At 36.0% G+C, this 13,825-nt stretch overlaps 1 protein-coding gene across 1 annotated transcript; it reads left to right on the top strand.

Annotated features, from left to right (window-relative positions):
- Positions 1 to 462: 462 nt before the first annotated feature.
- LOC137408596 (serine/threonine-protein phosphatase 6 regulatory ankyrin repeat subunit A-like) lies at positions 463 to 11,909 on the top strand. The gene is made up of 4 exons (XM_068095178.1): positions 463 to 1,251; positions 8,035 to 8,582; positions 10,648 to 10,696; positions 11,407 to 11,909. The coding sequence occupies exons 1-4, from the start codon at positions 546 to 548 to the stop codon at positions 11,775 to 11,777; spliced, it is 1,674 nt and encodes a 557-aa protein (XP_067951279.1). The 5' UTR covers positions 463 to 545; the 3' UTR covers positions 11,778 to 11,909.
- The last annotated feature ends 1,916 nt before the right edge of the window (positions 11,910 to 13,825 follow it).

The raw sequence follows: 13,825 nt of genomic DNA, 5'->3' as shown, positions 1-13,825 counted from the left end.
TACAAACAACAGTGTGGTGTTCCAATCCCAGCAAGACCGCTGGTAGTGAAATGAATGACATTCAACCTTAAATTGCTTGTTGCATGTCTTTAGTCATCGAGGTTTCCTTGCCACTGGACTCAGACATGTCTAACCAAGATCACGGAGCCATTGTTTGTACAATAATCCACTTTAAAAAACAGGAACAGCTAGCTTGCTGCAAGCTAAGCAGACGTCACTCTCAATCATCGAGGGATTGCTCAAACATAAAAAAAACTACCAGGGTAATTTTCTCGGCAACTCTCGTAAATCGAAATGCGAAATGTTGCAAGTTTTACCTCTGCTTTCAGGTGAGAGTCAGTGAAATGAGTAAGCAGAAAGACAAAGACAGGAACAACCTACCAGAACTTGCTCAGCTCTTCGCAGCCACAGAAGTCGAGGATATTAATGCTGTGCGAAGAATTTTACAAACGTTAAGTTTAGCACAAAAGCAGACGATACTTTCACGAAAGAACGCGTATCATGACACGTTGCTCCATCTGTGTTCCTCAAATGGACTAACAGACATGACGAAACTGTATTTGGAGCAATTAGACTCCCATGAACAACGATCTCTTCTAAATTTGAAGTGCGCTTGCGGCAGCACCCCTTTGCAGAGGGCAGCAAATAACGGCCACCATGAACTCATAGCATATTTAGTGTCCATATTAAGCACGGAGGAAGTAGAACATCAGCTTATGGCCCAAAATGGTCGCAACGACACGGCCTTACATCGCGCTTCATGGAATGGACATTTAAGTACAATAGACATTCTTTTAAGTTCTATTGAGATCGAGAAGAGAAAGGACTTACTCTTCATTAAAAATGAAGAAGGCAACACATCGCTTCACGAACTTGCGGTAAACAATCATTCGGAATGTTTGCAGCACATTTTAAAGAGTATAGAATATTCCGGTTGGTTAGCCGTGTTAAATATTTGTAACTGTGATTGTCTAATGCCATTTCATCTCGCCGTGCAAAATGGAAATGGGCAGGCAATGACAGTAATATTTCAATCTCTACAGACTCCTTTCCTTACAAAAGTCTTTATTATGCTACACAAACTTTTTAAAGACAACCAGAGAATTAATCAACAAATTCGGAGTTACTTACCCATGATGTGGCCTGACGACTCAAAGTTTAGTAAAATGTTAGATCGCTACTTTGAGAAAGATAGCCCTACGACAGTAAAGTCTCTTCTTGATGATCTCACAGACTGCAATAGTCATGCAGGTAAACTTTTCAATTTTTGTTGTTTCTGTTACTTTGATCGCGAATTTATAGCCGAGAATGCACCAACCTTTTATAGGTAGACTGTAGATCCTGTGAGGCAGTGTGACAGCTGCGACATCTTCACTTTATTTTTTCTCATGGGTTTTTCTCTCATGAGATAATTTTTACTATAATAAGAGCCATGTCCTTCGGTCTGTTCGAACTCCCAGTTGGAAGGATTGCATTGTACGGTAGTCAAACCTTTGACATTTGGATTTGCCGCCCGCCACCCTACCACATGAGCCAATCCTTCGCCTTGGAGAGTTTTGGGATTATTGCGCACATACCTATTCTCTGTGGTTTATCTACACACATGTTGATCTCTCACAAATACGCTGGACAGCCAGTGATTACTTTTAATTATTTAACATGCTTGCGTGCTACTAGCAGGACAGTTTGATGGCAAACCCGTGCCTTTCGCAACTTGACTAACTGCCAAAGTTTTTTGTCGCACGCATTGCAGTGTTGCATGCCATATTTTATATCTGAGGCTTATGCAGATCTTGTTTAACTCTTTCGCTACCGCATTAGATTCTGATCGAACGATTGTTCTGCCCAAATTAACGGATTTTCGAAAAATCGATATATCGCAAGTATTTACGCAATATCTCGAGAATAAAAACAGATATTGTTTTACTGTAAAATGCATCCTATTCAGAAAAGAATTCTCTATGATGTAAGTATACAATTGTTTAATAAATCTCACTCTCGCAATTTTTCTTTGCGTTGAGCGAGCGTGGTGAGTTTCTTATTGTCATGACGATAACGATCTGGTTTTGCCATTTTGAAAAATAGTTAGAAATGGAATCATGGAAAAATGTTCAATTGGTTGCACGTGATTGGCAACAAGGTTGTTTCATTGGAGACTAAATTTGATTAGTCTAGCTAATGTGTGAGCTTCGTAATAAGAAGAAAAGTGAAATCCCATTGATAAGTCGATACATCAGCTAACAGTCTGTACTTATATTACTACACAAGCCGATATATCGGCTTGCGGTAGCGAAAAAGTTAAGATGGCATCATTTTATTAGAAAAATATCCTTTTACTAATTTAATAGTGGGTTGTTTATTATAAAACCCGGTTGCTCAAAGTTGTTTGAGAACTTTAGCGGTGTACCGGTGTTTATTATTGTGAGATGTGTTATTCTCATTACTGCAATATTTAAAAGGTCAGCAAAATTGATTACTGCTTAATTTGTAACATTGTTTCATATAAAACTGGTTTTAAAAATTATAAAACCAATAGAAGCTAACATTTTGTTTTGCAAAATTTAAAAACAGCCCAACTTTTTGCTATTTAGTTTTATAAAAAGTGTTGGTGATACTCCCCCTCAAAAGGCCCATTAGGCTCGGCCCAAAATCACGTTTTAGGGGGATTTTCAGACCATGGGGCACTGTCAGTGAATTGCTACTTTAGGGGGGTTTCCACAGCCAAACCAGTGGAAGGGCCTGTGAAATTTTTTTATAGCTTTTGAATCATATTGGATGTTTAGCGGGGCGTGGAACCTGGGCACCCCTTAGGGAATTCCTAGTGTTTAGGGGGTGTATTTCAAATTGACCAACGAGGTGATTGGGGGTATAATATCCAAGTCTGGGCCTAGCCAGGTGAGTGTTTCTTTCAGAGTATCAGCCCTCGGAGGCAGGGCTGGAAAACAATCTTTCAAAGAACGATTTCAATTTGATTCGATGTGAATCAAAATATAAATAAACTATTACTTAGGTGCTCCGGTTGTAAACATTTCAGGCTGTCTTTCGGTATCGTGAAAGTGACCAACATGGGGGTCTAGACCTCCATTTGTATTGGTCTATTTAGTCAGAAATAACTATAAAACCTTTTGAACTTGAAGCAGCGACACTAACTGATCCTTAAACTAATTTTGCTATAAACTGGATCAGCCATTAAATAAAAACAAGCTTAGATTATCGGCCAATCAAGAACCTGCAGAAAATCTATCAATTTACCATTGCTTATGTTCAATTGTTAGATAACTATTTCATTGATAAGAAAAGAATCAAGCAAACAGAAAGCGTAATTTAATTTTACTGCTATCAATGGTTGGTTCTACATCAAAACAGCTTTGGCAATAAAGAGACTCGCTTGCAGAAGTTCGTGAACAAGATGTGACAAAGATCTTGGACACATTTGCAATAATGCTGAAAATTTCAAACTTTACAGTCTCTCTGAATGTTTGTGATGAGGTTTATCATGAAGATAAACTAGCGTCATCCAGAGTAGATCTCATCATGTGCTCTATTTGATCATAAACACTTTCTTTGATATTCTGTGAAGGGTTATTCAGAAAGTTGCTTCCCTAAAATCAAGCTGTCTTTTTAATTCTTTACTAATGGAATGCCCGGTGTTGCACGGGTATTGAAAATCGGCTTATAAAACAGTGGCAGGTAATGTAGTTGCCTGTCCTTTGCTATTAGCCTGGCACATTGCCCATAGCTAATTTAAGTAAGCTTACTAACAAGAGCTAACTGCTTGCTTTCACGGGAGAGCAAGCATAAAATCATGTTGCGCCGTAACAGAGAGCGGTAGTGTATTTTTATCCACATATCGAAATATATCGCCCAATGAATCCATTGATCTTGCGTAGCTAAATTAGTAAGGCATTGGCTTGGTGATCGGGAGGTACCAAGATCAAACCCTCTGAGATTCTTCATTCCAATATTTTAATAGCTGGACATACTGAATTATAAACAGACTTTGAGATTTATATACATGTATATAGATTAGCAATAATCTCATTTCAAATAAAAACTTTTTCAAATTGTGATACACGTGTCGAATGCATTTCAAATGTCATACAAGTATCAATCAAATAAGTAAATAGTTTGACATAAGGTATTTAAAATACCTTTTTATGTTAAGAGAGCGGATATTAGATTGTTAAAGAAGCTAACAATAATATTTACAAAATAATTGTTGTACACAATTTGTTCATATCATGTAATATGAATTGAGCTCACAAAAACCTGTAATTGTCACATAATCTAGACACAAACTTGTCTTATTTCTTTCTCTTTGTTTAAATTCATTTAATGGCACATTATAAAAAGCATTTCTTTTTGGAGCTGATATTCATACCCAACAGAGTTAGAAAAACAAATGCTAAAAATATGTAATATATATTACAAACTGTATTATATTACTACAAATTATATTATTATAGAGACTAATTTGATTTGTCGAGGACACGTGTTTGCTGCAAGGCTGGTGCTATAGCCTCAGAATTTTATAATATTTTACCTCAGCTATGCTTCAGCATTTAAACATCAAATTAATGAATGCCATTTGCTTGCAATGGGCTGTCTCACATCTAAGATGAATGTTCTGATATCAACTTGCAACCAGCATGTATAATATTTTTATGCTTGTCTGTACATATTGAAACATATGATAAACTGAAAACTAGAGGGTAATGATGGATTCAGCGTGTCATACGATTTGTTTATTCCAATATTCGCGCTAAGTTGACACAACTCCAAGTTTATATTATCTCAGAGCAACCGCAGTCAGCTGCTGGTTGCTAGTTTTTGTGATGTCACTGTCAATGAGAGTATGCCAATAAAGGAACGCGTTATATCATGTACAATGTTACCAAGTAGCGCTCATCCAAGTCACGGTATGTGTGTGGATTCAATGTTGAGTTGTTACCATGACATCCTTAACACATAGCAAGGTGTCTTTAGACAGCATGTAGCTGTATTGCCAGCCCAACGGTTCAAACAGCGTGCGTTGTGAATTTGGATTGACCTAGAAATGTTGGTTGTCCAATTTAGTTTGGTTTATCAAGTTTAAATTATGCATTGTAAAAATTCTAATGCTCTTGTGAAACATACAAGGTCCGTATGGGACAGCTAGCTGAATGCCCAGTGTTGCACGGGTAATAAAAAAGTTTTTGCACAGAAAAATTATTTTCAATCAACATATGCAAAATTTACCATTCTAACTTTTAAATGAATGTGCTTGTTTATTCCTGTGTACTGTGTTTATTCCTGTGTACTGTGTTCATTTCTGTGTACTGTGTTCATTTCTGGGTAATTCATACTGTTCCGTCTGCAGTGCCTGCTACAGCTCTATAATAGTGATCGCAATAGTCTTGTTGGCTATGTGAGTTTAAGCATATTTCTTTACGTATGGTCACATTTTTTCTTTTGGTATGGCTTCTCGCATAGCCTTAGATGAAGTATTAAGCATAAAGCCAAGAAATATTGGCGGGTATAATAAGTATGCACACATTTTATGCCATAGTATAATCAGTTTGACAATGTAATGTATTGGGTAAATGTTTGCCTGCAGAACTGAAGGTTCTGAGTTCAAATCCAGTGCGCAGCAGATTTGTCTTTTATAAACCTTCATCGCTATACATAAAAAAGTACAGACAGGCAGGCAAACATTGAAATTTATATATATATATATAGATAGAATACTTCCATGAAATAATAGAATGTCTCAAAGAAAAGTATGCTGTCTTTATTAAACTATAGAATTCCTCTGAAACATATTATGTTTCTATCTAACAATAGAATCTATATTAATAAACTAGAGGAGTGCCCGGCGTTGCCAGGTAATGAAAAAGTCTTTGCGCAGAAAACTTATTTTATTTTGCATATGCAACATTTGCCATTCTCACTTTGAAACTTTATATCATAAGAAAAGTCTTTTGGTGAAGTTCAAGCAAATAAAGGAAAAAATAAACAATGAGTACATGGAAGTGTGTGCATAAGAAAGTTTACCGTTGCAGCAGAAGTTTGTTGTATTCAAAGTTGTGATGGACGATATTGGTAACTCTCAATGCTGGTAGAAATATAAAAATGAGATATCAGACTGTCTTTGTCTGATACGTTGTCTGACTGATCAGAGAGAGAATGTAGAGGTAATTCCCACTTTAGATAATACATTTTTCCGCGTGAAAAGTATTTAGCTTTTACAGGTTTACTGAAACCGGACATAGGAATGTAACGGGAATTTAAAACTGAAACGGCCTACTGAAAAATTCCAAATTTCATAAAATAGGTAATGGTGAAAAAATCAGCTGCTAAAAATTAAAAGAAAAACAATTGTAAAAGGTTATATTATTTAATAATAAATGTGCATATTTAGCATGTGCCATCGTGATAAGTGTATATCTATATGTAGGAGCATTACAAATGAGACGTTGGGCTTAGTCTAGTGGTTAGACGCGCTTTTTTGTAGACTTGCGACTTGGATGCTGCGAGTTCAAATCCTCTGTAAAGCAGGTTTTTCATCACTAGATTTTAACCCATAACTGGACACAGAGATGAAAACAAAAAGACTAATGAAAAGACAAACACTGAGATTTATAGATTCTACTTTGTTATTGTGTCTGTCTGTTAGTCCGCATAAATGCTATGCGCTTCCACATTTTTTGGCTGATTTTATTCAAAGTTTACATGCCTATGCTCCGTACCTTCCTCCAGATCATTAAATATATTTGGTTGTAAACTCTATCTGAACCCTGAGAATCAGCCTTTTAAACACCCACCTGCAGGCTTTCTGATTGAAAATTAAAGGAAATCACGCATGGCCAAGCCTACTGTTAGTACCTCTATTAAAGCACATAAATTACATAATTTTTTATTATATATTTCAATATATCAAAGTCTTGGCTTTCGAATGAGCCTATATTTAATACACAAAGAATAATAGAACTATAAAAACGGGGTGTCAAACGTACGTCCTGCAAAAAAAACACCTGGTTCAGGTACTCAAAATGTGGCGTCATAATTTTCATTTAGCCTTAGGTCGTCGATCCCTTTCGCTGCCATTGAGGCTGCGTTTTTCTGTGACAATCTGTGCTGTTAAACCCGGAGAGCGCTAATAATAAACTAAGATTCTAGATAATCAACAATGCCCGCGATCGAGCTAACGCCCGACCAATACAAACACATGTTCTGGGTTAATTAATTATGCTTCAATAAATGTACTGTCGTTGATAAAGGTAATGAAATCACATCGATTAAATTATGACCTGCGGTTGCGTGGCCCTAGGACTAAATGTCAATCACACTTTCGCGAGATCATGCAATGCTTGAAATTAATTAGTCTCAATCATCACCCTTAACATCGCATTAAAAATAAAGAGCTAGTGCATAATATCATCGGGAAAATATAGTATGGTTCTTGGAGTCTGAGGTACTTATCATAGAAATAATATGTATATGGAGAACTAATGACACTGAGTCCTTTGTCATCTTCATTCGTTCTCTGGAGTTGTCCTACCTTCGCCTGCCACTAGCGTCATTATCGTCACTTTCGTAGTTGATAAATAAGCGGTAAGAGCACACAACAACAAATATGAGAACTGTGACGTCACAATTTTCGAGACTATGCCAGTAAACTTTTTCGCGGTAGAGCTCTGGGGAAATCCTATAAACACCAACCAATGTCTGTCTCACCATGGCAAACAATAGCTCATTCGAAAGCCAAGACTCTGATGTATTGAAATATACAATAAAAAAGATATGTAATTTATGTGCTTTAAGCGTATGAAGCTTCTATGAAACCATAGAATCCTTCTATAAAACAGCTAAAATATTGTGATGGTTCCATTGTCTTTAAACTGAAGGTCTTTTCATTTTGATAGAGTGTTGTCTCATAGCTTTTTTTTCAAAATTAAACCATTTAATAATATCCTAATTTACGTCAAAGCATATGATATTCATTCCCAATGGATAGTTTCACACATGTGTCATTGTTTGGTTTGTTGGTTGTAGGCAGGGATAATATAGATGTTTTGGGATTAACCAATCAGCGAGAAGAAACTATTCTCCATATAGCATCCAAAGCCAATCACGTTCAACTAGTAACAAAGCTCCTCCATGATTCTGATGAAACGAGTCTGAACACAGCATTGCTGAAAAACACGAGCCATGGGCAGAATCCAATTTCCTTGACGACATGTAAACAAGTGAAATCGTTGCTAGCCTGGTCAGAGACACAAGAAGGGTTCTACTTTCTAAAGTTGCCACCCAAATTGGTTATCGTCTGCACAAGTTCAGACCACCCAGAAGATGCAAACGAACGGACTTGTATTCATCTCACCATGACAAAATTGTGCCTCCAGCCCGTGATCCTTGCAAATGCTACAGAAAGAGAACTAATGGAGTTGCTGACTGCGGGAGCGCAGGAAGATACGTCTGCATTGATTGTAACCATAACTTGTCGTGGAAATTCGGGAGTTATTCAACTGCAGGATAAAACAGTCGCTGTTAGTGGCATCATAAATTGTATGAACTCTTCTAATATGGCTGGGAAACCCAAGGTAAAATCCAATGATGTCTTCATTAAGTTTGTGAGCTCATTTAAAAGTTTGTTTATAATCAATAGAGTGTAGAACTTGTTTTAAAAAGTTCAGGCTAAAGCTGTCGACAACAGAATTTTTGGTTTTGCGCTGCAACAAGTGTAACCGAAGCTAAAGTTGCGCCTGAACTAGTGCTGGGACGATATTACGATATTTCGGTATATCGTCGATATCACTTTCTGATACCGACCGTACCGAGTGCTTTCTGCCCATATCGAAATATCGGATACCATCGATATTGGACGATATCGACGATAATATAGATACATCGGTTTTTTGACGTCATCGCATTGTTTGCAAACGCGCTCGTCCGCGAAAAAGCCGCCATCTTTGTGGAAAACTATCGTCATTTTCTTGATTAATAGTATGTTAGTTAGTAATGTTTAATTTTGCTGATAACAAAATAACAAAAAGCCTCTATTTTCAGGCATATTATCAAATAAAATGAAGCATGTGAAAGTATCCTGAATGCAAAATAGTAGTGAGCAATTCATGTTCAGTTTGAGATTATTGGTGTAAAAATTAAAATAAAATTTACATGAGATGATGACTTCAAATAAGTAATGCAGGATAACTTTTACAAAAATAAATTGATTGATACTATATACAAGAGTTCAGATTTGAAGAATAGGTCTTCTATGAGTATTGATTGTGGCAAGATTAATTGTTATTAATAATTTGATGACTATAATATGGCCTGTATCATCTGACTGTGTAAGTATCGTTGATGTTTACATGAATAATAGTATTTTTGATGTTATTTTGGTACAGCAATAAAAAATTGGCAAACAAAAGCATAACAAACATAATTAATTGCAGAAGCTTCGTGTTTTTAACGATAGAAGTTCTCCATAAAAATGGCGGACAACGATAGAAAGACGTCATGAAAAACGAAGGATATTCTACTCTACCTATTTGATACCCGATTCTTCAGAGAATTACATGTATACCGGTATATAGATTCATTAGGGAGTTGTTCTTTCATGGTAGTTTTTCTGGCAGGTAAGACAACTCCGATTAACATAACCGATATTTCGATATATCGGTTGACTACGTTATCATATCGTACCGAAACTAATTTTTGATATCGTCCCAGCACTAGCCTAAACAGCTTTAGTAATGCTCAACTTGGTACGTCAATTAGAACTGACTTTTATGTTTGATTGGTCAGTTTATTGCTGGTAAATCTCCTTGTCTCATTGCTTTTTCAACAGTTGTTCTGCTTCGTTTATTCACTGAAATGCGAATCGCAAAAAAAACGGGGAAATTCAGGAGTAGACTGAATTTTTTTTCGAGGCAGCAAGTTTTTTAGCAAGTTTAACTGGATATTGTATTATTTTCTATCGGTGTTTATCCATTGAGGATGCCTAACAGTTCAGACCAGTGTGACTGGTTCTTGCTAACTTTACATGTTTTGAGTGAGTTATGCATCCTTTTGTTTGGTTGCCACGTGGTCAGTCATCTTAGTGTGTTATTTCAAGTAACTGGCAAAGGGTGGCTAACTCTTAATTCAGAAACTATGTAAATTTTTGGATGCTGTCTAACCTGGTCTACCTAGTCTGACAATACCAATAATAGTACCATAATTTTAACAATAATAATACAGTAGTTTAAATCAATAACTACTATATATTTAAATTGTATAATTAAAATATTTAATTTTAAATAAAAGCAATTTTCAATAAAACCTAATTTAAAAGGATACTCATCTATATTGTCCTAAATGGTTTTTACTGTCTTGTATTATACTTGGCTTCATTTTTAAAAGGTCATTTGCTGCAAAATAATTTTAAATCTATAACGTAATTATACATTTATAATGTATGTATATTAATGTATACTTCCCTTCCCGATTATTTTTCTGCGCCACCCAGTTTTACAACCATTCCCAAAAACATAGAATTGTGTTTGCAAGTTACCAAGTCAAACTGATTTCACTCTGTTCCATGATTGATACAAAGAAGCTAAAGACAATCAAGCACCATATGGTTCTCCTTGTTGATATTTGAACATTTTATGTTTACAGGTGCTCATACTTCAGATATGCCAGAGGACGGGCATCACAAATACATCAGGTAGACAGTCAAACCTTTCTTTCGAAGAGATGGTAGACATCTGTGATCGCTCTTACCTATTCCTTATGACATCATTCTGTTGACTTTTTTGAGAAAAATCAATAATTTTATACATTGAATGAAATCAAGTAGTTGAACAAAGGATTAAAAAATATTCCAGCTTTCCACCCCGTCACCCATTACATAACAAAATCTCTGAACATATTGCCTTCTCCTAAACTTGCTCATTTCTGCATTTATGTTACAGGTTTTAAAATCCTGCATAAACCTATGCCCAGAATATTTATATTTATCCTTTCACACATGTGACAAACATCGTTTTCTATTCCGTGACACCGACATACTACATCCACCGTTATGTTTCAGTTTATGAACTTGCTGTTACTACCTCCTAAAAGTCGCTATCCCGATTCCTCCACAAAGCTATTAGATTACTAACTTTTACAACTTGTCTATTCAATTCACTCAATAAGTCATGATTTCTGTCTTTTCAATTTTCACTATCCCGACTCTCCCGCATTACTATTAGATTACCGACTTGTAAAACACTTCTGTTTAACTGTCTCAATATTTCCTGATTTTAGTCTGTTCATATTTTTCTTTTATCATGTAAGGAAAAGGATTATTTTGTTGATGATTATCAATTATCAAAGTTGCGCTCACAGATACATAAAAAAGTACTAATTATCATTTTGTTGTATATTGAACAGATGGAGTGTCTCTTCAGAAGCAGCTAGATCTCCCATCACTACATTATTCTATACCTGGACACGATTTCCTAGTCATCACGACAATCGTGCGCAATGATAGTGCGGAACGTAACCTGATGATCTCAACGCTCTTTCATCACTTACAGAATTCTGTAGCCGGGGATGACATTCATGACATATTCCTCAGGGTCAAGGGTCAGCTGGCAGAGACAAACCAAGAGCAATTCATGGAATATCGAAGTACATTGAACAAAAAGTTATGCCTACGACCATTGTTCTATTCTAAGGCAAAACATAAAAATGCTCCAAAGAGGAACTCTCGACTGCAGCGCCTATTTAGTAGAGAAAAGAAAGACGGCGTAACTTTTTGATAATCCTAGAAGACACTTGAACAATTTCTGTCGCTAGATTCAACTTTTTAATCATATAGTTGACAGCTGTTCTTCTTTGATTATTCTATTTTGTCATACTACTGTACTGTGTCAAACATAAAAGGCTTTCAACAAATCACCCTGAAAATTCTGATGAAATGCTATAAATATTCTGATGGTTTGGTTTTTAAAAAAAGCTTCACATTTTGGGCATTTCTCAAGTTTGCTCTTCTGTATGTCGGTCTGGTTAAGTCAGCTCACAAATTTCTGCCAGTCGTTTGATATATAGCTCAATGTCAGTTTTGTTTAAGCTCACAATAACTTTTGTCACATGCTCAAAAATGCATGGCGGGTGCTGGCAGTTGTGAATAATCTGCTAAAGAGATCAGACAACTCTTTTGTGGCTGTTATTTTGGAAATTCCGAGTGACAAACCTATTGCTTGTTTACACTAGAATCAATGTGAACGAAATCTAATAGTGTAATTATCTGTACAAAAGACATTCCAATAACATAATAGTGTAATTACCAGTACAGTAGACACTCCCATAGCATATACCTTTTATAACATAAATTCCATATAACGTAAATAAAAATATGTAAAGTTTTCGCTTCATACTACGTAAAAAATTCCATATAATGTAGTGTCAAATTGGTGCAAGTTCACAAAATTCAATTTAGATAACAATTATCTTGTAGTAAGCTTTAAAATGTCGCTTTCTTGCTCCTGCCGCACTTGCGAGACAAAACAATGTACGCATAGCATTACCTCTCTTTATATATACTGCACGCCGTGATAGATCGTCAGACGTGTTGACAAAACAGAGAGAATAAGTAGCTGGTGTAGTAGTGGTGATCCATTGGTACAGGTATTTCAGCGTCGCTCTACCAATCTTAATGTCACGAGCTGGAGTATCATCAAAAATCCATTATCTTAACCTTGACCCCTGGATACAAATAGACGGTGGACAGGTACGCACCGCTCATAGTGAAAATATATTTTTGTTTTTCTTTATTGAAGATATAAAATATTTGTTAATAGTTTTTTTTGCCGAATAGACCTTGCTGTCAAGAAAACGAAACAAATCATTGTAAAGGGAAGTTGAAAATGTACATAACTTATTGTAAAATTTTCGAATCATGAACCTAAAACGAGCAAAAGTGATAATAAAAAAGGAGAAAAGTTGTTGATGCAAACCAATAATACTGCCGTGATGGTACAGCCAACAAATTAAAAAGTTGAGCCTAGTTTTTTCTGTATAGCCAAAAGTGCTAGTTAGGAGAGATCTTGGAACGAATTAGGCAATTTACATGTATTTTACTGATCATACTACGTAAATTCCCTATAACGGAAATGTTCCTGGAACGGATTATTTACGTTGTAGGAGCGTCTACTGTATTATGAATACGCTTTATCATGTTGCCATGGCGAGGGTTAGACATTGTCAGAGTTTTTGCAACTTCTAAATGTGATAAAGCTATAATACCACTCCAATAGCTAATATATAATTAAATCCTTTGTGATTTTTACTTTCGCCGGTGACGCTGACCTTACACAGGTAATCAGCTCCTAGCCATTCTTACTTGAACTTCTAATGCTCCAAAAACATCAGTGTCTGATATTTCATGGATGAGGCTTAATAAATTGCTAAAAATATTGGAATACGTTTTCCTATATGAATTACACTTTTTTGAGTAGGTTAGATTATTTATTAAAATAAAACATTTCAAGCAACTACAATAAAAACAATTTTACAGCACAAATTAAAAAGCAAAAACAACATTCAAAATAAATTTAGATCTAAAAATAGAGGACTCATATAAATAACCTGAGGTATGACTAATCAGCTGGTGCCTGGATTATGGCTGCAATCAGTTGGGGCCTGGATTATGGCTGCATTCAGCTGGTGCCTGGATTATGGCTGCAACTAGCTGGTGCCTGGATTATGGCAGAATGCATTATAGACTACAGCTGTAAGTCGTCGACTTATGACCTATGCGACATGCGGCCACCGACTTTACGACCACGTCCCAAGAAAGGTCAGGCAG

Source organism: Watersipora subatra, chromosome 11, assembly GCF_963576615.1.
Source record: "Watersipora subatra chromosome 11, tzWatSuba1.1, whole genome shotgun sequence".
Taxonomy (NCBI): domain Eukaryota; kingdom Metazoa; phylum Bryozoa; class Gymnolaemata; order Cheilostomatida; family Watersiporidae; genus Watersipora; species Watersipora subatra.
The sequence above is the reverse complement of the archived record's forward strand: the minus strand, read 5'-3'. Positions and strand labels throughout refer to the sequence as shown.

Coding starts and splice junctions, on each gene's coding strand:
- LOC137408596 (XM_068095178.1), top strand. CDS start 546: ATGACGAAACTGTATTTGGAGCAATTAGACTCCCATGAACAACGATCT. Junction 1,252..8,034: donor AGACTGCAATAGTCATGCAG/GTAAACTTTTCA, acceptor TGTTGGTTGTAG/GCAGGGATAATATAGATGTT. Junction 8,583..10,647: donor ATATGGCTGGGAAACCCAAG/GTAAAATCCAAT, acceptor TTATGTTTACAG/GTGCTCATACTTCAGATATG.